Here is a 26743-nt window from a genome sequence, read left to right on the forward strand (position 1 = left end):
ATCTCAGTGAGCTGCCACAAAACAAATGTCTGTGTTGGGGGAGTTTCCTTTACTTCTTGCTCTGGTGACAGCTTAAAACTGAAAAATCCCATAGTAACCCTGAGATAAACTTGGAAGCTGCTCTGTTGGGATCATATGTGTACTGAGCAATTTAGAGGACCACACTTTAACCCCAACATCAACACAAATGTCCTGGTCTGGAGTAGATATATGGGGGAAGCAAATTCCATTTCTCCTAACACACCTCTTTGGGGCCATCACACTCTCCCCATCTATAAGCTTCACCTCCCCAGCTGGATGTTTTTTTTTAGCTATCTCCAGCTATGCCACACAGCTGCCATTACCTGGCAAGAGGATCTCCCCCCACCCTCACTGATGACTGGGAAGGTGTGCAGCAATATATACCCCTCATGATCTGTCAGGGACAGGTATATCCAATTAAAATTCCTTCATCGTGTGTATTATATGCCCCAGAGAATTTCCCTCATTTACCCCACAGTTGACAACCACTGCACTAAATGTAGGTTGGAGGTTGCACTGTCTTACATTTGGTCTGGTCCTCCCCTTGGCAGCAGGCTCACTGACCTCACACTAACCGTTGACCCTATACTCCTCCTATTGGGTGTATGTGACAAAATTGCCACCTTCCATTAAAGGCATTTCTTCTTCTATGCTCCTTTCCACGCTAGAAAGACTATCCTGGTGAAATAGAAACGGAGGGATCCTCCTACTCACCAACTATGGAAAACTAAGGTGAATGAGTTGTTGCCTCTGTACAAATTAATATATATTGGACAAAATTGCCACAAAAAATTCCATGGAGACCCTGGGTGGAAGCCAGAGGCCTGACATTGTGAACAATCTAGTGACATATCACCACTAGCGTGTCCAGGTTAAATTCCTATCAATCTAATAGCAACAACTTTAGTATGTATAGGTTATGACTTTTCAGTGCATTGATGGGGGATATCTTGCTCCACCTCCACCCAACCTCCCAATCCTTCTCCTGGTCCTGAATCCTTTCCTCTCGAGATATTTGCTCCCTGCAAAACTATGTTCATGGAAAGATTTAATTTGTTACTTGTAACCAGACTATTGTAACCTATCTATTGTCTTGGCCTCCGCCTGTTTGTGATCTGTGTGCCTCTATCAGACCTGTATGTACCTATGACTTTTTGTCATCTTATGCTGCGTGCACACGACCGGACTTTTCGACAGACTAGGTCCGACGGTCTTCCTGATGGACTTTCAGCAGAGTTCCGACGGACTTTCCGAACGAACGGACTTGGCCACACACAAGCACACCAAAGTCAGACGGATTCGAACATGATGATGTAGGACCGGACTAGAATAAGGAAGTTCATAGCCAGTAGCCAATAGCTGCCCTAGCGTCGGTTTTCGTCCGTCGGACTAGCATATAGACAAACAGATTTTTGGACTGGACTCAAGTCCGTCAGAAAGATTTGAAACATGTTTTATTTCTAGGTCCGTCTGACTTTTGGGAAAAAAAAGTCCGCTGGAGCCCATACACAATCGTAATATCAGACGGATTCATTGTGTCGGACCTAGACCGTCGAAAAAAGTCTGGTCGTGTGTATGCGGCATTACAAAGCATGACCTGTCTCTTTGTATTTTGTGCCATACGAACCAATACTTTGTAAATTTATTTCCTAAACAAAATCTTCCTGTTAAAAAGAAAAAATGTAAAAGCCAGCCTTCTGCATTGTATGTTAAAGGGGTTGTAAAGGTAATTTTTTTATTTTCTACATAGGTTCCTTTAAGCTAGTGCATTGTTGGTTCCCTTACCTTTTCCTTTGATTTCCCTTCTAAATGTTTTTTTGCTTTGTCTGAATATCTCACTTCCTGTTTCTCCCCAGTAAACTTCTCACCATCATCCGAGCTGGTGGTTAGTCAGCCAGAACAGCTTACTGAACAGCTTACTGAGGAGGAACAGGAAGTGAGAAATTCAGACAAAGAAAACAAAGAAAAAAAAACATTTAGAAGGGAAATGGAAGGAAAAGATAAGTGAACCAACAATGCACTAGCTTAAAGGAACCTATGTAGAAAATAAAAAATTTACCTTTACAACCCCTTTAAAGAGAGGCAAACCTGTCTTCTTACTTTTTGTCTAGATTCTAGATTCTGCTATGATACCTTCTCCAAAGAAACATATAAAAGGTGAGATATGTTTTTCAAACAATTTTTTTTAGGTATACTGTGTGAAAGGGAATGCATAACAATATAGTGGGGTTTTGTCAAATTTGACTGCAAAAGTGGAAATGTACTTTAAACATACTAGCAATATAAAAAGTGCAATCTTAGCAAAAACCAAAACAAATCAGAAAGTTTGGATTTTTTTCAATTTCTTGTTGTTCTTCCACTGTATTACAAAAGCACCCATCTGCTGTCGCTTTTCACAGTATGTAAAAGGCTAATACAATGTGCCCAATTGTGAATGTACAAGTTGAGTGGGTACAGAAAACAGTGTCACAACTGTATAGTTCAAGTATGGTAATTCTATGATGATTTAAAAAAAAATGTTTTTTTTTGTGTGTGTCTGCCAAAGATAACTATGTTTCAAGTGTACTTACATTGTTTAGTGCAACTTACTTTCATTGCTGTTCTTTACAAACAGCATCATGCAACAGTCTAGACAGATGCTTAAGCGAGGGCTACTCCATGAAAAAGATTATTTTTTGATTTATATGAGGAAGTCTCATATCTAAAAATCATAGCATACACTTTTATTTTTACCATCAGCATTGTAATTGTAAAATAATCAATAGTTATTTTTGATAATACAATATAAGCTTACTTAAAATCTCCTTTATTAGTAGTAGGTGCTGCATATCTGCTGGCTATCTCTTTCCACAACTTCCTGGATTCCCTGCATGCTTTGCGGCTTCTTCTCTGCTCATTCCTTTGGTTTACTTTTAAATTCTGATGACAACCTATCTCATGGTACCTTGCTTTCTTGTCTGCAAGCAGTGATTTCTGTACTGACACCCCATGAAACTCCTCTTTTCAGCTCCTCTGTAGTTCAGAAGGGAGGCTCTGTAAAACGTGTGACACAACAGTGCATATTCACAAGGCACTGTGAATACAGTATACCGTATGTCACTTCAATAAAGGGAAAACAAATGTAGGGTTCTTCACAAAGCAGGTCTGCAAACTTCAAGGTCATTTGGATTAAAATAAGTAGGCTAGATGTAATTGAAATTCAATGTTGAAATGCGTATATGAATAAAACATTCATAGATATAGAGAAATACTTTAATTAAGGAGAAGTACCTAATTTTTACATATTATATGATTTATATTCAAGGATATTAGATTATTGCTATAAGACTCTGTATTAATTTTATATGTCAGGTTCTTAGTAAATTAAGTCATCAGTTTAGAAACAACAGCTCTTAAGGTCTATTCACACCAGCTGCTGCGTTACACTCAGTGGCTAGTGTGCGGTGCGATCCAGCAAGATAACAGCGGTGCTGATGCACCAATCACTTTAAATTTTTTACATTTTTATGAACAAGACGTAGTCCCACTGAACCAGCACCTGGTTACATTGATCTCAATGGGCATTTCACTGGAATGCAGTGTTCTACTAATGCTTTATGCTACACTAATCTTAGAACAAATTTTATTAATGAGTGCACAGAGAACAGTGAAAACACCCAGTCATGACCTGTATTTTTAAAACGGGTGGCAAAACAATGGCAGAATGGATTCATACATGCAGCCTTAACAGTGTGTCTTAGGCAGTGCAAATTCCAGCTCCATTTTCACAGCTAATTGACAAAGTAGTTGTTCAGCGTTTCAGGTCAGTTTTTGATCAGGATCAGGTCAGGACTGCATAAGGATCAGGTCAGGATTTAAACCTGTTCACAACTGAATGACATGTGCGATTCAGAAGCATTCCTATAGAAGTCATTGGGCCCGTATTTGCACCTGAGCCGGACCACACTGCTCAGAAAACTGACAGCACTCTTTTTCAATTTGGGAGGGTAAAGTGCTACAGGGATATTTTTTATGTTAATGCAGGGAATGCTTTAGGGTAAAAATGTTATAACTTTAGAATCACTTAAACTCAAAGAGATAAAAGCATGTGTGTATCCAGTTTTTTGTAGATCTTGGCAAGGCCAAATAGTTTAAGAGATATTTTTTAGTTAAACTTCTTGACAAACTATTGCCAATAATGTGCAATGAGCAGTCATAAAGAACTTAAAGGGTAGCATTTGTAGGGGGGGGGGGGGGGGGGAACAAATAAAAAAAATGAAATTGAATGTTATAAAAAAAATGACCTTTTGTTTTCAATCTGCAGCGCTGTAGTTTTCTGTAAAATGCAATGCAATATGGCAACTTAGAGGCGTTCTGTACACAGGTGGTATACAGAACCCCCCCCCCCCCCCCAGATATGTAATTTCTTGCTTGCGTGATTAGTGTAAGCTGGGTACACAGGCTGAAAATTCATTGAAAATGGATGGTTCAACAGGAACCAGACGATTTTCAACTCATGTATATAGTTGCCTGTTCCACAGAAACCAGTTTTACAACTGGCTTCTGTCAAACGGGAATGCTGGAAAACCAGCACTGGCAGCCAATGGCTGCAACCGCTGATCAGTGTGTTCTGGCAGGGGGGGGTCAGTCCCCCTGTAAGAAAAAAAGACACAGTGGGGGAGAACGCAGCACTAACATCTCTTGGGTTAGTATGGTGATCTCTCAGTTGTTGTTTTTTCGATCAGCCTGCTGGGGTAAGGTAAGGAATCTGCAAATTTGTTAAAGTCCCTGTAATGTACACAGATCACCCAGAGGAGGAAAAAAAACATTCTCAAAAAAAGTGGAAATACTCTTTAAAGTGTTTGTACACCCTGATGCCCTCCCTATTTATTTGTGTTGGGCACACAAACCACAACCAATACAACCAAAAACCACAGAAGTATAATCCGCAGAAATACTTTGTTTTATGTCAGTTTTGTAATTTACAGTTTTTTGTAAATAATGTGATCAACATCCCTCTCCTCAGTTTTGCACAGCCTTGGTCGGTAGGCAGAAGTCCAGGTCATGCAGAGCAAAGTAACTGCTTGGCTTCTAAAAATAGCAATGTTTATTATGCTTATTGTAATTGCAGCAAGTTAAAATGTTGTCCCTTAAGTTGTTGTGTTGAAAGCAGAAACAAAATGAGCAAGTGTAAGGATAAAGGCTAAATTGTAATGGCTAAATTACTGGGTCAGAGTAACTCCAAAACTACAGCTCTTGTTGGATGTTCCTGGTCTGCATTTTTCTGAACCTAGCAAAAGTGGTCCAAAAGAAGGAAAACCAGCAAATTGGAGAAAGGGTCATGGGTGGCCAGGGGCTAATTAATGCCTGTGAGGTGAGAAGAGGAGATTGGCCCATGTATTCCGATTCATTAGTAGAACTAATATAGCACAAATTGCTGAAAAATTTAATGCTGGTTCTGCTAGAAAGACGTTAGAACACACAGTGCAGTCGAGTTTGTTGTGTAAGGGGCTGCATAGGCGCAGACCAGTCATGGTGCCCATGCTGACCCATGTCTACAGCCAAAAGAGCCAATGTGCTGGGGATAGGTAGAGGTGCTAAAAATGATATGCTATAATCTAAAGCATATCTATGGTTAAAATATTTTCATTTCCACAAGTGTATTTAAATTATTTCTAGCCTATTCCTATTACTTACTAAATTTAATCTTGAAGTTTGTAAAATTACATTGTGAAGTTCACCACATGTTTACTTCCTTGAATTCTGTGACATGAATTCTGTAGCTTAGACAGGCTCAGATTCTTACTTTTTAATTTAAACTCAATAACTTTAAAATAATTTCACTGTTGAAAGATAGAGGTCAAAAGCAGGGTCTCATTTCATGACTGTATGAGATACTGCATAACAAAAAAATGCATAGAAATTCCTTCTAGGGTCCATTGGGAACGAGACCTGGGACCATTGTCAGATGATCAGTGGTTAAAGGCTTTGTCCGTGACCTCAAAGGTATTGTCATCTGCCACACAAAAATGTATTGTTTATCTTACATAGATCGTATTATACCCTGGAGAAACTGTTTAAGTGGAAGTGTAGAGACTTCCCCCTATGTTTGCATTGTGGAGGTACCCCGGCAAATTTAATACATATGTTGTGGAGATGCCCCAAACGCCACCGATATTGGCAGGGCATAATTAAGACTATTAATGATGTGCTTTAAATTAAACTGTCATTAGATCCTGGAATGTGTCTATTAAATATAATGGAGGGATCTAGCTTTTCGAAAAATACTTATTTTACAATAGTGAGAAGTCCAGGCACGGAAATTAATAGCACCGAAATGGATCTCCATATACCCACTGACAGTGGAGGAATGGAGAATGCAAATAAAAAAAACTATATTAAAAGTGAAAGTTAAAAGGGAAATTTGAGGCTTTTTGGAAAGGCTGGTTAGAGACCTTGGGTCCTGAAATGTGAGATGCCTTAAAGTGGAGCAGGGACATCAGCCGGTTGGATTGAGATGGGGAATGGGGGGATTGGACACTTTTAGAGAAAGAGGTCGGGGAGGTTTGATCTGGGGCAGAGGGGGGAGGAGGAGAGGGAGATGGGGAGGGTTATTTGATTTGAAAGTTGTTTTTAATTTTTTATTGGGGTTATTAAAGGTAATGTGTATTTTTGCTGTATCTGGATAATATGAATGTGAAATGTATTAGATGTATTGATGTAAGAACATTTTTGCAATAAAGATTACTGGATTTAAAAAAAAAATGTCAAATCATATTTTCATTTCTACAAGGGTATTTAAATTATCTCTAGCCTATTCCTATTACTTGAAGTTTAATCTTGAAGTTTGTAAAATTACTTTGTGAAGTTCCCCAGATATTTACTCCCTTGAATTCTGTGACATGTATTCATTACCATAGGATATGTAGTTCTTGGAAATTCTAAATAAACAGCAGAAGAGAAGCTGCAAATCAAACTGGAAATCCAGGAAATTGTAGAAAGAATCAAAACACGAAATGTGATTTTTCACGTTTCCTTAAATTGGATTGTCAAAAATAACTATTGTGTGTATTGAAATTACAATGGTGATGTTATAAAATGAAAGTGTATACTGTGACCATAGATTTAGTTTAAGCCTCTCCCTGGCTGCATCAGTGACCAGCAGTGATACCCATTATATATTGGGCATCCATCCCTTCACCCATCTGGACATGGAACGCAAAAAGCACCCAACACCTGATGGCAGCAACATGTGTCTGCTTGTTCTACAGACAAAATGTAATTATCATGCCATCAAAAAATACATTCAATATATTACATCACTTACCTTAAGAACGGCAATGAATGGAACAAAATTAGCCCTCTGAAGTCCATTTTTATAGAGATCTGAAAAACATATTACAGTATGTGCAATCTTATTTTTAAGAAATAAAAACGAAAAAGATTAAATACATAGATATTTGGTGAGAAGTTCCACATCCGTAAAGTTTAATAAACAGTCTCAATATGCTTTTTTTAATAGACAGCAAATGTTTCTAATTGTATTGGTAACTGGGCCCCTCAAAAAGCTCAGTGAAAGAGCAAGGATGCCATGTTGTTTAGAATTCATCCATGACCGTTTGTAACACAAGTTGGTGGATAGCAGCAGTGGTCTCCCTTTCTTAAAGCCCCCAAAGCATCTGGTACAATACACACACTGTTAGCTGATGCCAGAACCTCCTTATCGGGTCAGGACAGAGGCAGACCCTCACATGCTTATTAGCCAAATCCACACTTCAGCCTGGAAACCCTAATAATGTTGTCTAAACTGTTCGCTTGAGTTACAGGAGTTTTAACAGATACATGCCAGCTCTCCCCCCTATCGTAAATTATAGCAATACACATTCATGATAGACTGGTTATCAGCCAAGACTCTAAAACGTCAGTATATTTTAGAACACATGAAATAGTAACAACACTGCCAGAATAAGGTTCTAATGCAAACTCAAAGAATCCCTGTCTCTTAAAGAGCGCTACTATAGTATACATCTCTGAATATACCTGTCTGTGGGGACAGTATGTGTTACAGACATTTATTTTAAAATCATAGTTATACTGGTAATCTTGTGAAAGTTTCCAATTCTTTCAGGAAAAGCCAGTGATGTCAGTTTAAAGGGTTAAATGCTTAGTTAACTTAATGCGGTGACAACCACTCTCAGTCTGTTGGCACTTGGATTGTGGCCCCGTAAACTGTAAAATCTTTGCGCAGGGTGAGGCTGAGTGTGTCATTGTTGCGTAAACCGTGACAGCGTGGTATGAGGTCAACCAGTCCTTTGTCATGAATTGGTGAGAAGGGCAGGGGCCCAATCTCCAGCCTAGCAGCCCGTGCAATACAACACACTTCCACCCAGACAGCTGTCTAGGTGGCACAGAACACTGATCACCTGATTTAAGAAAACCCCTGGCCATTGGCTGAGATACCCCATATACCCATAATCTGACCATGCAATGCCCTTCTAATATCTAATGCCACCAGATACCCGACCACCTAGTAGCAAAAGAGAGAAGTGCAGCAATTACAGTCTTAGAGTGAAATCAATTGATCCTCAACAATTAGCCAAAGTAGCTATACCTGGCAGGTAAATTTAGGAGCAACCCTGCCTAAACACCAGGGTGCTACTTACAACTGACACAAGCAAACAATTGCAGGAGAGTCCTACTACCTACCTGCCAGGTATAACTGACTATGTCATTGTCCCTTGTGTCTGCACCATCCCTAGATTAGAAAGCTCTATGTAAGTGCCACGCAAGTTTCACCCAAATAGTGTAGCTTTACTTCTACCCTGGGTACCCCATGCATTATAATCTAGTCAGCTACTGTATTAACATTAACACCTACCTCCTATATAGATTACTAGTAGCTGATATCACTATAATATATAGTAACTCCTCTGCCAAATGCAAATAGATAAGAAGATTTCCTAATATTTAACTGCCATATACCTCATGGCAAGCTTGAAAAACCCTCAGGAGTTTCTAGTATATACCGTATATATATTAGATTGTGGTAACCCAAAGGTTTTCAGGAAAGTCTTTCTACCTACCTCCTAAGTGTAGCTCACCAGTCTCCCTTGTATCTGCACCATCCCTACTACCCAGATTAGTAGTTGTCCTGCAATTTCCACTCAACTGGTGTGGTTTTTTTCAGCCTGCCTGGCTCCCTTCACGTGTCTCCACTGCACCTCTCCCGACACGGGGACTCCACACAAAGTGGAGAGCTCCTCCCCCTTTACTCTACTGGCCTGTGCCTGTCAGCTGACTTTCTCCTCCAGGCAGTTTCAGCCTCCCAACATGGCATGTTTCTCTGTAGCTGAGAACTCAGGTGATAGGAAAGTCAAAAATAAATGTGGCACCCCCCCCCCACAGTTGCGGGATGCCAGCCGCCCGCATTCTACTCATAAATAAAAATAACTAAGATCACATTAACAGATAACTCATAAAAAACTTCTAAAAATTAAAGGTCACATGGACAGATTTTGAGTAAAAGTATAGGCAGCCAAAAATATGAAACTAAGTGTCAAAGTGCTTAGGTCGCATTAATTACACATAAAAATGTAAGCACTTGCAAATAAACGACTAAATGACACAGTGCTTGGTTCACATGGATAAATTGTGCTAAAAATGTAAATCACAACTAATACAATTCATAAATAAGGAGAAAGAGAGAAAAAAGGACCAAAAAACTATTTAAATTTAACTCTATATAAAGACCAGCAGGGACAAGTATTTTAGTTTCATATATCCAGTATGGCTCCCTATGGCTAAGCTGTCTAATAAAGTTCCCTCCCCTCCAATGTCTTTCCACTTTCTCAATCCCCTGGAATTTAAGACCTGTAAGGTCCCTATTATGGCAATTTTTGAAATGTTTGGACACATTGTAATTTATTTACACCTTTTTTAATATTACTGATATGTTCCCTTGTTCTGACCTGTAACTGTCTGGAAGTAAGACCGAAATATTGAAATACCCACAGACATTCCAGCATGTACACAACACCCTCCATGGAACATGTTATCAATTCCTTAATTTTGTAATTTGTTTTTCCTTATATTGGATATTATTATTGAGAAGAATTTTAAATTCATTTGCAGGTGTACCTTCTCTCCCTACGGGAACCTTACCTGGAATCATCACATTTCTGTTCATCTCTTTTACTTATTTTGTATCATAACCCCTTTATAACCTTTTTGTATAAATCTCTTAGATAAAACATCAGACTCTTGTTAAAAATCATTCTCAGAAGAACAATAACGCTGTAGTCTAATAAATTGCCCTCTGGGATGTTAAATGACCAAGACTTATGGTGACAGCAATCAAGTGCAATATAACTATTGCGATCTGTTGGTTTGAAATAATTCCTGGTCCTGAATTGTTTATTTTCAATCGAGCTCTCTAAATCTAGAAACACAAAATTTTTCGGATCCATCTTTCACAAAAGCACAACATTTTCATTATTTTCATCAAGTTTACTTATAAATGCCAATAGACTAGTCTCATCTCCCTTCCAAACCATAAACAGGTCATTAGTGATTAATTTGTAACATTTTAACTGTCTATCATGCAAAGAAGAAGCCATATCTGAACATGATCCAGAAATGCCACTGTATTCTCTGGGCCAAAGCTCATTTAAAATGGTCTGTTGCAAAATGGAAAACTGTTCTGTGGTCAGACAAATCCAAATTTGAAATTCTTTTTGACAACCATGGGTGCTGTGCCTTCCAGACTAAAGAGGAGAAGGACCTTTCCATTTGTTATCAACTCTCAGTTCAAAAGCCTGCATCTCTGATGGTACGGGGGTTGTCACGGTACTACTTACAGCGAACCCACAGGCGACCAGGTGACATGGGATCCCCCAAGGGTGTGGAATCTAAGAGCCAGCCAGTGTTCCGCCAGGGACCCTCTCATGAAGGTTTGGACTTAGCTGCGTGCTGGCCCCAGGTCACAACCCCCGGGTTCACCCTGCTCGCTTAGGGAAGTACCAGAAGACACTGTAGACAAGGAAGGATAGATGAAGCAAGGAGAGCCAGATAGTAAGCCAAGGTCAGGGCGGGCTGCAGACAACGTAATCAGAACAAGCCGGGTCGGTACACAAAAGATCAGTTCACAAGAAGTCAGGTAAAACAGGTTACACAGGGGAGCTTCAGAAACAAACGTTGCTCAAGCAATGGTGGCTGGTTAGGAAGGGATTTAAATAGAGAAGCACATAAGGGATTTAAATAGAGACGCACATGAGGGGCTGGACAGGAAGTAGCAGGAAGGAAACATATATTAGGCAACAGGTGAAGGGCGGCGACACCCATAGCTGCAGAGTGCATAGAGCTGAACACCTGACAGTGGAACAACAGATGCCAGCCGACCCACTGCAGTAAAGGTGAGACACAGATCAGCTCCGCAGCTGATCTGTGACGGGGTGCATTCATGCATAAGAAATGGGCAGCCTGCATAGCTGGAAAGGCTATGATACAATGATAAAATATATATCCAGGTTTTAGAGCAGCATATGCCCCCATCCAGGCAGTGTCTTTTTAAGGTAAGGCCTTGCATATTTCAGCAGGACAATGCAAAAAAGCATACTGCATCTGTGACAACAGAATGGTTTCATGGTAGAAAAGTTTGAGTGCTTAACTTACCTGCCTGAAAGTCTAGACCTTTCATCAACTGAAAATATTTGGCGCATCTTGTAACGAAAAATATGACAAAGACGACCCAGGACTGCTGAGCCATTACAATCCTACATTATTTGTATACAGGATTTATATAGCGCCGACAGTTTAGCAGCGCTTTACAACATTAGGGCAGACAGTACAATTACAATACACGTCAATACAGGGGGGAATCAGAGGGCCCTGCTTGTTAGAGTTTACAATCTAGGAGATAGGCAAGAATTGGACAATATTCCTCTCCAAATACTCCAGTAACTGATCTCAGTTCCCAGATGTTTACAACGTGTTCGTAATAGAAGAATGGTCGGTAAACATAACCCTGTTCCAACTTTTTTGAGATGTGTTGCTGCCATCAATTTCAAAATTACCCTGTTTTTTTTTCTTAAAATGGTTTATTTTCTCAGTTTAAACATTTGGTTTCTATTGTAAATAAAATATGGGTTTATGAGATTTTCCAATCACTGCATTCAGTTTTTATGTACATTTTACAAAGTGCTCAACTTTTTTGGAATTGGGGTTGCTCAGTGCATCCGGAAAGTATTCACATTGCTTCACTTTTTCCACATTTTGTTATGTTACAACCTTATTCCAAAATGTTCATTATTTTCCTCAGAATCCTACAAACACTACTACATAATGACAATGTGAAAGAAGATTGTTTGAAATATTTGCAAACTTATTAAAAAAAAAAAAAAAATCGCATGTACATAAGGATTCACAGCCTTTGTTTGATACTTTGTTGAAGCACCTTTGGCACCAATTACAGCCTCAAGTCTTTTTGAGTATGTTGCTACAAGCTTGGCACACCTAATTTTGGGCAGTTTCTCCCATTTTTTTTCGCAGGACCTCTCAAGCTTCATCAGGTTGGATGGGGTGTGTCCATTTTCAGATCTCTCCAGAGATGTTCAAATCGGGATCAAGTCTGGACTCTGGCTGGGCCACTCAAGGACATTCACAGAGTTGTCCCATTGCCACTCCTTTGTTATCTTGGCTGTGTGCTTAGGGTCGTTGTCCTGTTGAAAGATGAACATTCACCCCAGTCTGAGGTACAGAGTGCTATGGAGCAGGTTTTCATCAAGGATGTCTCTGTACATTGCTGCATTCATCTTTCCCTCAATCCTGACTAGACTCCCAGTTCCTGCTGCTGAAAAACATCACCACAGCATGATGCTGCCCCTACCATGCTTCACTGTAGTAATGGTATTGGCCGGTGATGAGCGGTGCCTGATCTCCTCCAGACACGATGCTTGCCATTCAGGCCAAAGAGTGTTTCTCATGGTCTCAGAGTCCTTCAGGTGGGCTGTCATGTGCCTTTTACTGAGGAGTGGCTTCTGCCTGGCCACTCTACTATACATGCCTGATTTGTAAAGTGAAGCAGAAATGGTTGTTCTTCTGGAAGTTTCTCCTCTCTCCATAGTGAAATGCTGGAGCTCTGTCAGAGTGACCATTGGGTTCTTGGTGGACTCCCTGACTGTCAGCAAGGGCATGCCAGCACCCAAGATGGCTGCAGAAGAAGATGACCTGTTACCTCTACCACTGTCAGGATGCCATTGGTGCACACGCACCATCTGACAGCTTTTTCCGCCCAAACAGGCTAGTTAAACTCAGCCAGTTTCCAGACTCAGTGCTGTCTGCTCTACAGCGTTCCATGTGTAACCTGCAATTACTTACCTGCCTTCTGTTCCTGTTGTGACCCGGCTTGCTTGCTGACATTCCTGTTTCCTGCCTGCATCCGACCCCGGCTTGTCCCCCACTCCGCTGCCAGCCTGTTGATGACGCCTGTAATCTGATTTCGCTTCTGCTTCAGCCCCTGTTCCTGATGTGCCCATTGTGTATGACCCAGCCTGCCTGTACCTGCCTTCTCTTCAGCCTTGAGGGTGCCACCATCCCTTCTGCTGCATCTGCACTCCTGCCTGTGGGGACTGGTTGTCTACTCGCTCCAGCTACCTGCCTACCACTGCTCTGGGATTCCTGCAGACACCTCTACAGCACGGCAGAGAGCTCCGATCCAGCACCAGGTTCAGCGATCCCGCCAGGCACTCGCACGACTCTACATCTCGGTGCTTCCTGTCAGCTCTATCAGGGGCTCCAAGTCAGAGTTGTAAGAGAGGCTATCCTCTGCATATCAGGCTCCATCCCCAGGTACATGACACAGACTAAGGCCCTTCTCCTCTGACCGCTCAGTTTGGCTGGGCAGCTCGCTCTAGGAACAGCCCCGGTGGTTCCAAACTTCTTTTATTTACAGATGATGGAGACCACTGTGCTCATTGGGACCTTCAATGCTGCAGAAATGTTTCTGTACCCTTCCCCAGATATGTAACTCGATTCAATCCAGTCTCAGAGGTCTACAGACAATTCCTTGGGCTTCATGGCTTGGTTTGTGCTTTGACATACACTATTAACTGTGGGACCTTATATAGACAGGTGTGTGCCTTTCCAAATCATGTCCAATCAACTGAATTTATCACAGGCGGACTCAAATCAAATTGTAGAAACAGCTCAAGGATGATCAATTTTGTTTGTATCATTGCAAAGGCTGTGAATACTTATGTACGTGTGATTTTTTTTCTTTTTAATAAAGTTGCAAAGATTTCAAACAAAACTCTTTCATGTTGTCATTATATGGTATTGTTTGTAGAATTTTGAGGAAAATAATGGATTTAATCCATTTTGGAAAAAGGCTGCAACATAACAAAATTTGGAAAAAGTCAGGTGCTGTGAATACTTTACAGATGCACTATAGACAATATAAATGTTACAGTAGGTAAAAAAAAAAAAACCCTGACATTAAGCTAGATTAATACCTTTGGTAGGTAAGAAATATACAAATGAAGAATGTGCCCTATACAATACTCTTTGATTACAATATAAAGACTGAATGCAGAACTGTCTGAACTGTTAATGTGTCCCTACATTGAATAAACCTGCTGCATTCAATGAGTTAAGTTTTTTTTTTTTAAGTAAAAAGAAAATTTGAGGAAATATTCATGTACGAGAGAGCATTGCTGATATGACACTTAAGAAAAAAAAGACTGTAATGATTACACTGAAGAGGGTATTTTTTTTTTTTACTCCGATTTAAATATGATGCTAATTAGCTAGGTAATGAAGTACACCATTCTTCTCCAAACTCTCACTATCAAAAATGTTATCTGTAAGGTTCTCAAAGCCTTTCTTTGAGAATGGGAAGGATTTGTAAAACTTAAAACTTTGCTGTTTTCATACAGCGCCATTGCAAATCCTATTGTTTAATGAACACTATGAGAGATCAGGGTTCACCACATGGTAACTTGCTCTCTTCTGACTATGCTTTCTAAACTGTAGCAGATAAACAGTGTCAGCGGAGACAGAGTGTTTGAATCTTAGAACAGTGAGATATTCTGAGAACGAAGGACCTTGAATAAATGCTTATGCTTTAATAAAACCTCCACGTTAAAGGCCTGGAAATAAAGAAAATGGTTTTATCTCAAGAACATAAGGACAGCTTTTCCAGTAGATTTTTTTTTTTTTTAGAATAAAGAAACAGGTGAGCCTGAAAATTTTGCATAAGGCAGACAGAGAGACAAATCTTGTTTGGCCATGTAGAAAAGGTTATGTAAAAGCTACTTTGGTTGTTATGGACAATATTCAGATTAGAAACACAGAAGAGCGATGTCTGAAAAAGACCTAGTCCATCAAGTTTGCTCCATTATTTGTTTCTTTAACTTTTTTGCCTGAGTATAGGGGATATGTTTATATTAAAGTGTAAGTCCACCCCAACACTAAAATCCCTGCATCTACACACATCCACGATCTACGATCACACAGCCAATCATGTCTCCAGCGGCTGAAGCTCTGCAGAGGACACGGCCATTAATGGCTGTAAAATGAATGGGGAGTGACCACGACACCCATAGACTTACTTTGCGGTTTCCGTTGTCAGCTGTGTCCTCTGCACCCGCCTCCACAGTGAAGCCGCAGCTGACAGCCCAGTGTGGGATCGGGTTTAATCTTCTTCAAAAAAGGTATGTATACTGATTTATTCTTTACAGGGATAGATAGGTTAGTGTTAGATCTTGGATGTAGTGTTAGGGTGGACTCCTACTTTAAGCATGTTTAACTGCTTCCCACCCGCCGTATAGTGAAATGATGGATGGGCAGGAGCACTCTCAATCTGGGAGGACTTCATTTGAGGTCCTCCCATTGTTGGCATGCCCCAATTGGTAGTGCGTTGTGTCTCTCAGACACAGTGCATCACCAATCATGTGATTAGCTGTGTCCAAATCAGCATTCATCATCGGGAACAGCTGCACTGACAATCAGGGCACTGATCATATTCAGTGATCATATAGTGCCCATCAGTGATGCCTGTCAGTGCCGTCTGTCAGTACAATCTATCAGTGCTATATATTAGTGTATCCTCATATGTGCAGCTTCATTAACGCACATCAATGAAATAGAAAAGTTACTTATTTACAAAATGTTATTACGGAAACTAAGAAAAACATATTTTTTTCAACATTTTCTGTCTTTTTTTGTTTGTTTAGCAAAAAAAATAAAAACCCAGTGGGGAATAAATACCATCAAAAGAAAGCTCTGTCTCAAAGAAATGATAAAAAATTATGTTTGGGTTCAGCGTTGACCGCGCAATTGTCATTCAAAGTGCGACAACACTGAAAGCTGAAAATTGGCCTGGGAAGGAGGGGGTGAATGTGCACTGTAGGTAAGTGGTTGAATACATTTACTGTTGACGCCCTCACTACCTCTGCTGGAAGTCCATTCTCAGTGTCAACTTCTCTTTTGGTAAAATAAAACTTTCTAAGATTAGTTTGAAATTTTACACCTGCTGGTTTGAGGTCAAGACTCTGTGTTCTTGATCTTAGCATCATATTGAAAATACTGCCCTCCTGAACTTTATTCACACCCTTAATGTATTTAAAGATTTCAATCATATCTCCCCTTTGCCTTCTTTCCCCAAGACTGTACATATTAGGTTCCTGAAGTTCCAAAATTGACGTCCTTATTTTCCCCACAAACAGAGCTTTCTTTTGGTGGTATTTTATCACCCCTGCGGTTTTTATTTTTTGTGCTATAAACAAAAAAAAAAGAGCGACAATTTTGAAAAAAACACATTATTTTTTACATTTTGCTATAATATTCCCCAAATATATATATAAAAAAACATTTTTTTTCCTCAGTTTAGGCCGATATGTATTCTAGGAGGCAGTATATGGGTTAAGTGTACCCTGAGGAGTGTTTCTAATGGTGGGGGGACATGGCTACGTGTGACATGTCACTGATCTCTGCTCCCAATCACAGGGAGCAGAGATCAGTGACACAGTCACTAGGCAGAACGTGTGGCGATCGCGGGTATCCCCACGGTGATCCCCCCCGCTGTGATCGAGTCCGCGGGACCCACTGGCTTCCTCTTAAAGGGCCACGTACAGGTACGTTAGTTTTCCTGCACGAGCCCGTCTGCCGATGTATATCATGTGAGGCGGTCGGCGAGAGGTGAAAAAGCCATAAGAAGTCCCGTTTGCAGTTTGCGAGAAGCCATGTGGGTAAAAATGTGGAAGAAGGTGCTCTGGTCAGAGGAGACCAAAATTGTATGTGTTGGCCTAAAAGCAAAACATGGAGAAAAAATTAGATTTTTCTAACAGCTTACCTGTAAAATCCTTTTCTTTGATGTACATCAGGGGACAGAGAGCCATAGTAATAACTATGTGGGTTATATCGGACCATCAGGCGCTGGACACTGGCACGCCCCTTAAGGCGTGAACTTCCTCCATAACCCCTCCCACTACTGGGAGTCTTCAGTTTTGTAGCCAAGCAATCAAAGTGTATAAGAAGCTGGGAGGGACCTCTGTGTCCCCTGATGTACATCAAAGAAAAGGATTGTACAGGTAAGCCATTATAAAAATCCTATTTTCTTTTCTTACATCAGGGGACACAGAGCCATAGTAATAACTATGTGGGATTTCCCATAACAATGGCAACTAAAGGGGGGGGGGACAGAATCAAGGAAACAGGAGGCCAGAGAACTCATACTGCAGCCTGCAGTATATGCTGTGCCCAAAGGCAATATCCTCATGACCTTTAATATCGATTTGATAAAATCAGATAAATGTCTGAACTGAAGAGCAAGTTGCGGTCTTACAGTTCTGAGCCATAGAGGCCTGATGATGCACCACCCAAGAGGCACTAATTGCCCTGGATGAGTGTGCTATTAATCTGAGAAGGAAGAATTTTCTTCTTTAAGCTGGAGCTTGAACAATCACTTGACAAATTCATTTGTAAAATAGTGGATCTTGACGATGCCTGTCCATATCTTGGACCCTCTGGCAGTACAAACAAAACCTATGTTTTGCGCACCTGAGTGGTCGCCTTTAAATAGATTCTGATCGCTCTTACTACATCAAGAGACTGTAGTGCTTTCTCTTCCCCAGATTAAGGCTTCTGGGGAGAAAGAAGGAAGAATAATATCTTGGTGTAAATGAAAACCTGTTACCACTTTTGGTAAGAATTCATAAAACAACCTCATCCTTATGCATGATGAAATATGGCTCTTACAAGACAGAGCCTTTAGTTCCGATACTCTTCTAGCAGAAGAAATGACAAGCAAAAAAGATTATCTTTCTTGTCAAAGAACCAAGAGAATTTCTCGTAAGGTTCAAATGGCTAACAAAGCCGATAAGACCAATCTTAAATCCTAAGGTTATAGAGGTTCCCCCGATAGGGGGAATAAACCGTGTTACCTCCTGAATAAGCTACGCACCAAGAGTGGGAAGCAAGAGGCCATAGGAAAAGACATTGAAGCGGCCTGGATCTGGCTCTTGATAAAACTCAAGGCCAGCTTAATTTCAGATCCCATATGCAGGAATCCTGCCTATTGACATACTTCCTGGGGTGCCAACCCCTGGATCCATACCAAGAAATCTATGCCTTCCAGATCCTTTAGTAAGTGATTCTGGAAGCCGGCTTCCTGGGCTTAGTCAAAGTAGACACTACTGAAGGAGATCACCCACGATTTTCTATAGAGTGGGATTTAACAGTCAAACCTGTTAAACTCTTTGTCCGTAAAGTAGGATGAAATACCGGACCTTGTGCAAGAAGGTCTGGCTATAATGGCAGAGTCCAAAGAACTCCTACTGCCATCTTTATGATCTCGATAAATTAAGATCTTCTGGGACCCGGCTGGGGCCACCAGAATCACCTCCTTCTGTTCCTGCTTAATCCTGCGGAGAAAGCACAGAAGTAGCAGAGCTGGAGGAAATGCATAGATCAGTAAAATCTGATCCCCTGGGAAGACTAATGTGTCTGTTCCGCCTTCTAGGGGACCACTTGTTTGAGTTGTCGACCTTATTAATGAATCTGGACGTGAATAGGTCCATATCTAGAGTACCCCATCTGACATATTGCCAGGAAGATGTCGGGGTGAAGAGATCATTCTCCTGGAAATAATTGTTGGTGTCTCAAGTAGTACGCCTGAAATATTAAAACTGTCGATAGACAAGCAGTGTTGTGTTCTGCCAATCTAGAACATTATTCGCCTCTTTTTTGGGCTGCACGACTTCTTGTGCCTACCCTGGTGAACGATGTAAGCCACCGCCATGGCTCTGTCAGACTGAATCCTGTCAGGACAGTCCCGTAATCTGACCACCAAGATTCTATGGTCAGAACTGCCTGAATCTTCCAACAAAGTTGATAGGCAAGGTCCTCTAACCTGGACCATCTCCCCTGGACAGAATCTTCTTCAGTACTCGCATGCAAAAGCTGAGGGACAACCACTTACGATTCATCAGCAGTTTTACCGTGGATCTGAGAGTCTGCAAGGAGAAAAACTCTCGCTTCCCTGGAGTCCAACAGCAAGCCTAGGTACTCCAGATGCTGGGTCGGCACAATCACTGACTTTTTGAGGTTCAACAGCCACCCAAATTATTGCAGGGTCTGCATGATAATCGCCACATCCTCCTTTAATTCCGTGGTGGAAGATGCTCTCATGAGGAGATCGTCTAGGTATCCAACAATCGCGATCCCACATTGTCGCAGCAACGCCAAAACTGGAGCCAGTACCTTGGTAAAGACTCAGAGGGCTGATGCCAGACCAAAAGGAAGAGCCACAAACTGGTAGTGGGCTTCCCCGAAACTGCAAATCGCATAAACTTCTGATGCTGAAGGCATATGGGTATGTGCAGGTATGCATCCTGGATGTCTAAGGACGCCAGGGAGTCCCCTTGATGGGGTGCAGCGACTACTGAGCGAACTGATTCCATTCTGAGCCTCTGCACTTTCACAAAGTGATTGAGGGCTTTTAGGTCCAAGATCGGATGTACCCCTTCCTTCTTGGGAACCACAAACAGATTTGAGTAGAATCCCTGGAAGTGTTCCGAGTCCGGAACCGGTACAATCACACCTAGATTCAGCAAATCCCTCACCGCCCTCAACAGGGCCTCCCGGCGAACCGGGGATATGGGTATGCTGGAGGGGAAGAATCTGGCAGCCAAGAGAGAAACTCTATCTTGTAGCCTGTGGAAATCAGATCGCAGACCCATTGGTCAGATAACCGGGAGGACCACCGGGCTGCAAACTCCCGAAGGCGACCCCCCCACCCGAGACATGGGTGGGGGCAAACCTTCATGTGGTAGCACTTTTATTCGCAGGCTTGCGGTTTCAGGGACGTTTTTACCGTCCGTGGGCATCCTGTCGGCTGAGGACATTTTGTCGAAGCTCCGGGTGGATGAAAAAGCTGTTTGTGAGCGGAAAAAGAGGGCCATTGCCTTCCTGGTCTGTGGGAAAAGGGTACTCTTACCACCGGTGGCATTTTAAATAATGTCATCTAATGGGGCTCCAAAGAGCTGCTCGCCAAGGAAGGGAAGAGCCGTCAGGGCTTTTTTGGATGCCTGGTCAGCAGACCAGCATTTTAGCCAAATTAGGCGCCTCAGCACCACAGCTGACACTGAGGCCCTGGATAACAGAGGGAGAGTATCCAGAGCCGCGTCACAGACATACTTAAGGCCTTGCACTAGTTGGTCTGCTAGTTCCACGCAGACAAGGGAAGCCTGTTGCTCTCCCAATTCGTGGTGCAAAAGTTTTGTCCACTCAGTCAGTGTCTGCGACACAAGTGCGGATGCCAGTACATGTCGCACGGCTGACCCCACAACCATAAACAAGGAACGAGCCACCGCCTCGGCCTTCCTGTACATGGGATCCTTGAATGCAGGAGTCCCCTCAACCGGGATCGTGGTTACTTTATTTAACCTGGATACAGGGGGGTCCACAACCGAAGGAGCTGACCATTTTTTGAGAAGGCTTCCCTCAAAGGGGTAACGCACCGCCATGAATTTGGGGACCAAAAAGTTCCGTTGTGAGCGACCCCATTCCCTGTAAATGAACTTGTCAAAATAAGTCAGATATAGGAACACCTTAGGTGAACGTGCTGGTTTGCGGGACCCAAAAGGGACCGGTACATCAGCAGAGGGATCCCGCTGGCTCCTGACAGCTGTGATAAGTGCTCCAACAAGCGCTTTGTCGCGCCCGGATCCAGACGGGGACTCATCCTCACTATCCTGGTCAGCGTCGTCTGACAAGACAGAGCAGGGGTCACCAGCCACAGTAGGACCCGAGTCTGCGTCAGAGCTCTCCCCAAAGGACGGGGGGGGGGCAGGGGCCGCTTTTTAGCACCTTTCTTCCCACGTACCGCCTCCATATTGGCAACGAACGAAATTAGGACCACCGTCAGGGTGTCCATGGGAACTGCGCACCTGGTTGCAATTACCTGGATTTCGGGGGAAGAAACACCAGTTTCTGAAGCCATGCTGACCCTACCCTGTCTGCCACCCGAAGGGGACTTAGGACAGTGACAGTCCCACCCTCCTTGCTGCCGCTGACTGAGGGGCTCTAACCCGCCGGACTCACCACTCTGAGGAGTTCTGCGCTGTTCACAATTAGTGCCTGTAGACCCCTAGTGCTCGCAGGTGCAGAGGAAACCAAACCTGTGTCGGTGGCAGTTCGCCAGAACGATCGCTAAACGATCTGAAAAACGTGCTCAGTCTACAATAAAATGGCCGCCCAGCGTCCAGTAAAAAGACAGGAAACTGGGAGCACATACAGCTGGTGCTGGAGAACACTGAAAATGTGCTCAGGCTTCTACAAAATGGTCGCCAGTGTCCTGAATAGGGGAGCACTGGGAAAATGGCCGCTTGAAGCCCAGAAGGACATGCTGCCCTCGCCCACACCTAAAATGGCCGCCGGCCAGCTTCCATGAGGGACAGAAACAGAATGTGACAGACACAGTGCTGCACCGAAAACACAGCCAGACCCTAACAGGCACCCCCCGGGAGCTTAACACACAGGATCCAGGACACCACCAGCCAGCCAGTCCCCTATCCCAGGTTAGAGCCCTCAGGGATCTTACACCCACACCGCTCAGCACCACATGCAGCATCCCCCCCGTGAGGGGGAGGGGAGAGAAGATAGGAACTGGGGAGAGAAGAGAGGGAGGTGAGGGACCCTCAAATCGACCTCCCAGGCAATGCCCAGCTGCTCAGCCCCGCCGGGGCAGGGAGAGCTGTACTTACCAGTCCTGAAGAGCTGGGAGACATTCCAGTGTAGATCTACTCCTGATCAGTACAGGGTAGCTACTGGCCTCGGCATACTGTGACGCCCCGGAGCATAAAAGATCACCGACCACCTTTTGGAGCTGAGGTATGTCATGGCCTCCCGAGCCGTAGCTGCGACCTGCACACACTCGATGGCCGGACTGGGGAGACTACAAGGATAAGAGTATCCAGCCTGTCACCCAGCTGGCTATTGATAGTAGATCACAGGATCATTCATCTTGCGCAAAAACCCAAGCTTCTGCATAAAAAAGCACAAACCGATGGGCCCGCAGGGTTCCTAGGTCCTTCTCCTTTACTAGGCAAAATAAAACTGATGCTGCTTTGCAGAGTGGAGGGTTGTAGCCTGAGGGACCGCCCCCCGGGTGGAACTAAGAGTTCTGAGTGTTGTGTTACAACTTTGCCTAGTATTCTCCTCGTGATAAGGCTAACAACCCATTTGTTACAGAGAGGAGCTGTGTCGGTCGGTGAATATAAGAGAAATGTGCCTTTAAATGTTATGGGCGGAAGTGATGTTTTGACATCGCTTCCTCCCTGCTATGGTATAGAGATGAGTGGGGGCCATCTTAGCCTCACTCAAGACATGTCCCGATCGCCTCCGCCGCTACCGACGGCTCCGTTGCGAACCCGCCACAGAGACCACCATTATCATACACACGACCAGCATCTGAAGAGATGGATATCTTGCTTGTGGCAGCAGCTGCTGCCATTATCGAGATATCCATCTTCAAAAAATGGACGTATAACGACGTGCGCTGATCATAAAGTGGTTAAAGTCTTCTGTTATCTCCATTGATGTTCAAGCAAGTCTAAAGATCCTACCAACTAAAGCACTGTTTGACCTTCTTTTTAATTAAAGAGGTCATATTCGTCTGGTGAATAGGAAATCTTTATCAAGCACATCAGGTGTATTCTGCAAATTTACTGCCATATGGTGAAGGCGTCATCATTTTTGTCACTTTGAAAATCCATCACTTTATAACCTATGGACTTCACAAAGGACTGGTTTATTATTCAATCATAATAACACTGAGCACATTGCACTTTACTATTGTTTATGAAATTGATTGTCTATTATATGTTATTGCTGAATCATTTGTGTTCACATCACTATATCATTAGTGCCCCCCTCACTTCTGTTCATTATTACTAAAGTTAGTATGTCTATACTTTAAGGATAGCAGCGCTATTAGTCATTTCCATTTTTTTCACTTTGTTGGCTTTGTTGTTTTTTTTCAATATTTTCAAGCCTTATTATAAGCTTACCTGTAGGTACAAGTCAAAAATAAGACTTTATTACCACTTTAAAGGATAAGTTCACTGTTAAAAAAATGCTATTTTTTTATTTTGCAGGAGCCTGTAAAACATGGCACCAGCGATCTGCTGATTCGTCAGATATGATGTCATCAGGAGCGCATAGGGTGGAACCACATACACATGCTACCACGCACTTGTCGGCCATTTTGCTTTCTGGAGGAAGTTCGAGTTCTGGAGTTATTACATGCTTTTATATCATCTATCCATGTGAGTGTAATTTTATTAATTTAACTAATCTTGTTTTACAATGTTACACTATGTGGAGTATCCTTTCATTTCATGCTCCTTATTACGGATTCTAAGGCCGCGTACACACGGGCGGATTGTCTGGCCAACTAAGTTCGTCAGACAATCCGACAGACAGTCCGTTCAAAATTTGCATGAACGGACTTGACCACACACGATGAGCAGACAGTCCGCTGAAAGCGTGCGAGATGACGTGTACAGCACGTACGACGGGACTAGAAAAACGACCTCCTATACACTGCAATGCAACCTTCGGCCGTGTAAATCCTTTCTGAGCATGCGCCATACTTAGTCCGTCCAACTTGCCTACACACGAGCGGACTGTCCGCTGAAACCAAGTTTGAACGGACAAAATTTCGGAAATTCCGTAAGACTTTGTTCGTCAGACAGTCCGCTGAAGCCCACACACGAGCGGATTGTCCGCTGAAACACGGTTCAGCGGACTAAGTTGGACAGACAATCCGCCCGTGTGTGCGCAGCCTAACACTGTGTGGGAGCCTGGATCATAGTGAGTTTGTATCATTTGCTGAGGCTTCAGTGTACCACAGTCCCTACGATGCTTTGTTACCTGAAGATTGCCAAGGATTGCTTTACAACCTGGGATGTTGGCACTGTTATTGTAAAAGAAGTGCATTCAGACCACTTAAAGAATACATTACCCCACCATTTCATATTCTTGATATGTGCCTGCTGTACCAAGTACTTGTATGAAAAAGTTATACGTTCTCTTTGTATTGCTTCATTTTGTGTGAAATCCCTGAGGTTCCTTTCAGTCCCTCTGCTTTCCCGATTAAAAACGGATCACACAAAGCATCAGAACACAGCACAATCAGTCCTCTAGCTAGGCTGGGAACTCGGACTACTCTCCCCCAATGATCAGTATTCTGCTCACACGCCACGCCCCTGCAAAGCCTATCACTGGGAAGTTCAGTATACTGCTGTTGTTCCTCCCTCACCTCTCTGTGCTTCTGACAATAGAGATTATGATCACATCATTTTTTTAACTCTATACACAAATGTTTTGTCTATCACTTCTATTTTAAACTGAATGATTTGTTTTACAAGGCGAGGGTTTACATACGCTTTAAGAAAGGGAGTCACACATGTCCTCTCTGGAGTCACATATTTATCTAGTAGCTTATTTTGTCACGTAATATTGTGTGACAAAAATTTGGTTATTTGTTTATTCACCGTTTTACTTTAACCACTTCGCGCCCGCCCTATAGCCGAAAGACGGCTACAGAGCGGACGCTATCTGCCGGGAGGCCGTCCCTGGACGTCCTCCTGTTTAATTTCCCAATGCGCGCTCCCGGGAGCACGCATCGGGGAAGTTCTGTGGTGGCCGTGTCCCTCGGACACAGCCAGTCACAGATCACTGTAAACGGCCAATCACAGCGGCCGTTTAGAGCGCGATCGGCCTATCCAATGAGAGATGATCTCATATGTAAACGTATGAGATCATCTCTCAGCGCCGCTCTCCCTCCTCACACAGACAGCACGTGAGAAGGGAGAGATGAATGGCTGCAGCGGCCGTAAAAAAAAAAAGTAAAAAAAAAAAGTAAAAAAAGTGCCATCCGCCCCAGTGCCATCCTCCCCCAGTGCCATCCGCTCCAGTGCCATCCGCTCCAGTGCCATCCTCCCCAGTGCTACCTGCCCCCAGTGCCACCTGCCCCCAGTGCCACCTGCCCCCAGTGCCACCTGCCCCCAGTGCCACCTGCCCCCAGTGCCACCTGTTAGTGCTATCTGTCCCCAGTGCCACCTGTCCCCAGTGCCATTTTTCCCCAGTGCCATCTGTCATCAGTGCCACGTATAAGTGCCATCTGTCATCAGTGCCACGTGTCATCAGTGCCACATAGTGCCATCTGTCATCAGTGCCACATATTAGTGCCATCTGTCATCAGTGCCACATATTAGTGCCATTTGTCATCAGTGCCACCTGTCAGTGTCATGTTCCATCTGTTGTCAGTGTCATGTGTCATCAATGCCACTTAGTGCCACGTATTAGTGCCATCTGTCATCAGTGCCACGTATTAGTGCCATCTGTCATTAGTGCCATCTGTCATCAGTGCCACTCATCAGTGCCACGTAGTGCCATCTGTCATCAGTGCCACATATTAGTGCCATCTGTCATCAGTGCCACATATTAGTGCCATTTGTCATCAGTGCCACCTGTCAGTGTCACGTTCCATCTGTCATCAGTGTCACGCGTCATCGGTGCCACGTATTATTGCCACGTATTAGTGCCATCTGTCATCAGTGCCACGTATTAGTGCCATCTGTCATCAGTGCCACATATTAGTGCCACGTGTCATCAGTGCCACGTATAAGTGCCATCTGTCATCAGTGCCACATATTAGTGCCAGCTGTCATCAGTGCCACATATTAGTGCCAGCTGTCATCAGTGCCACATATAAGTGTCATCATTGCCACGTATCAGTGCCATCTATCAGTGTCACGTGTCATTGTCCTGGTGCTCCAGGGCCTTCAAAAGTGTAATAGGTAGTCAACAAGTTAGATGTGTAATTTATGCTCCTAGAACACATGATGGCGCTCCCTGCATGTTGGGCCTCTCTATGTGGCCAGGCTGTGAAAAAGTCCCACATATGTGGTATTGTAATACTCAGGAGGAGTAGCAGAATTTTTTTGGGGGTGTCATTTGTGGTATACACATGCCATGTGAGAAAAATAACCTATTACAATGACAATTTTGTGGAAAAAAAAAAAAATCTTAATTTTGCAAAGAATTGTGGGAAAAAAATTACAACATCAAAAAGCTCACTATGCCTCTTACTAAATACCTTGGAATGTCTACTTTCCAAAAAGGGGTCATTTGGGGGATATTTGTACTTTCCTGACTTGTTCGGGTCGCAAGAAATTAGATA

At 43.0% G+C, this 26743-nt stretch overlaps 1 protein-coding gene across 2 annotated transcripts in view; it reads right to left on the reverse strand.

Annotated features, from left to right (window-relative positions):
• Positions 1 to 26743, reverse strand: part of AFG1L (AFG1 like ATPase) — a 201277-nt gene that overhangs the window by 74760 nt on the left and 99774 nt on the right. For both annotated transcript variants that reach the window (XM_077487151.1, XM_077487150.1), the window contains exon 7: positions 7328 to 7386. In XM_077487151.1, the coding sequence (XP_077343277.1) occupies positions 7328 to 7386 (59 nt within the window). The remainder of the gene's footprint in view (positions 1 to 7327; positions 7387 to 26743) is intronic.

The sequence above is a fragment of the Lithobates pipiens genome, unplaced genomic scaffold (assembly GCF_037356315.1).
Source record: "Lithobates pipiens isolate NorthernLeopardFrog02 unplaced genomic scaffold, aLitPip1_a1.2 Scaffold_18, whole genome shotgun sequence".
NCBI lineage: Eukaryota > Metazoa > Chordata > Amphibia > Anura > Ranidae > Lithobates > Lithobates pipiens.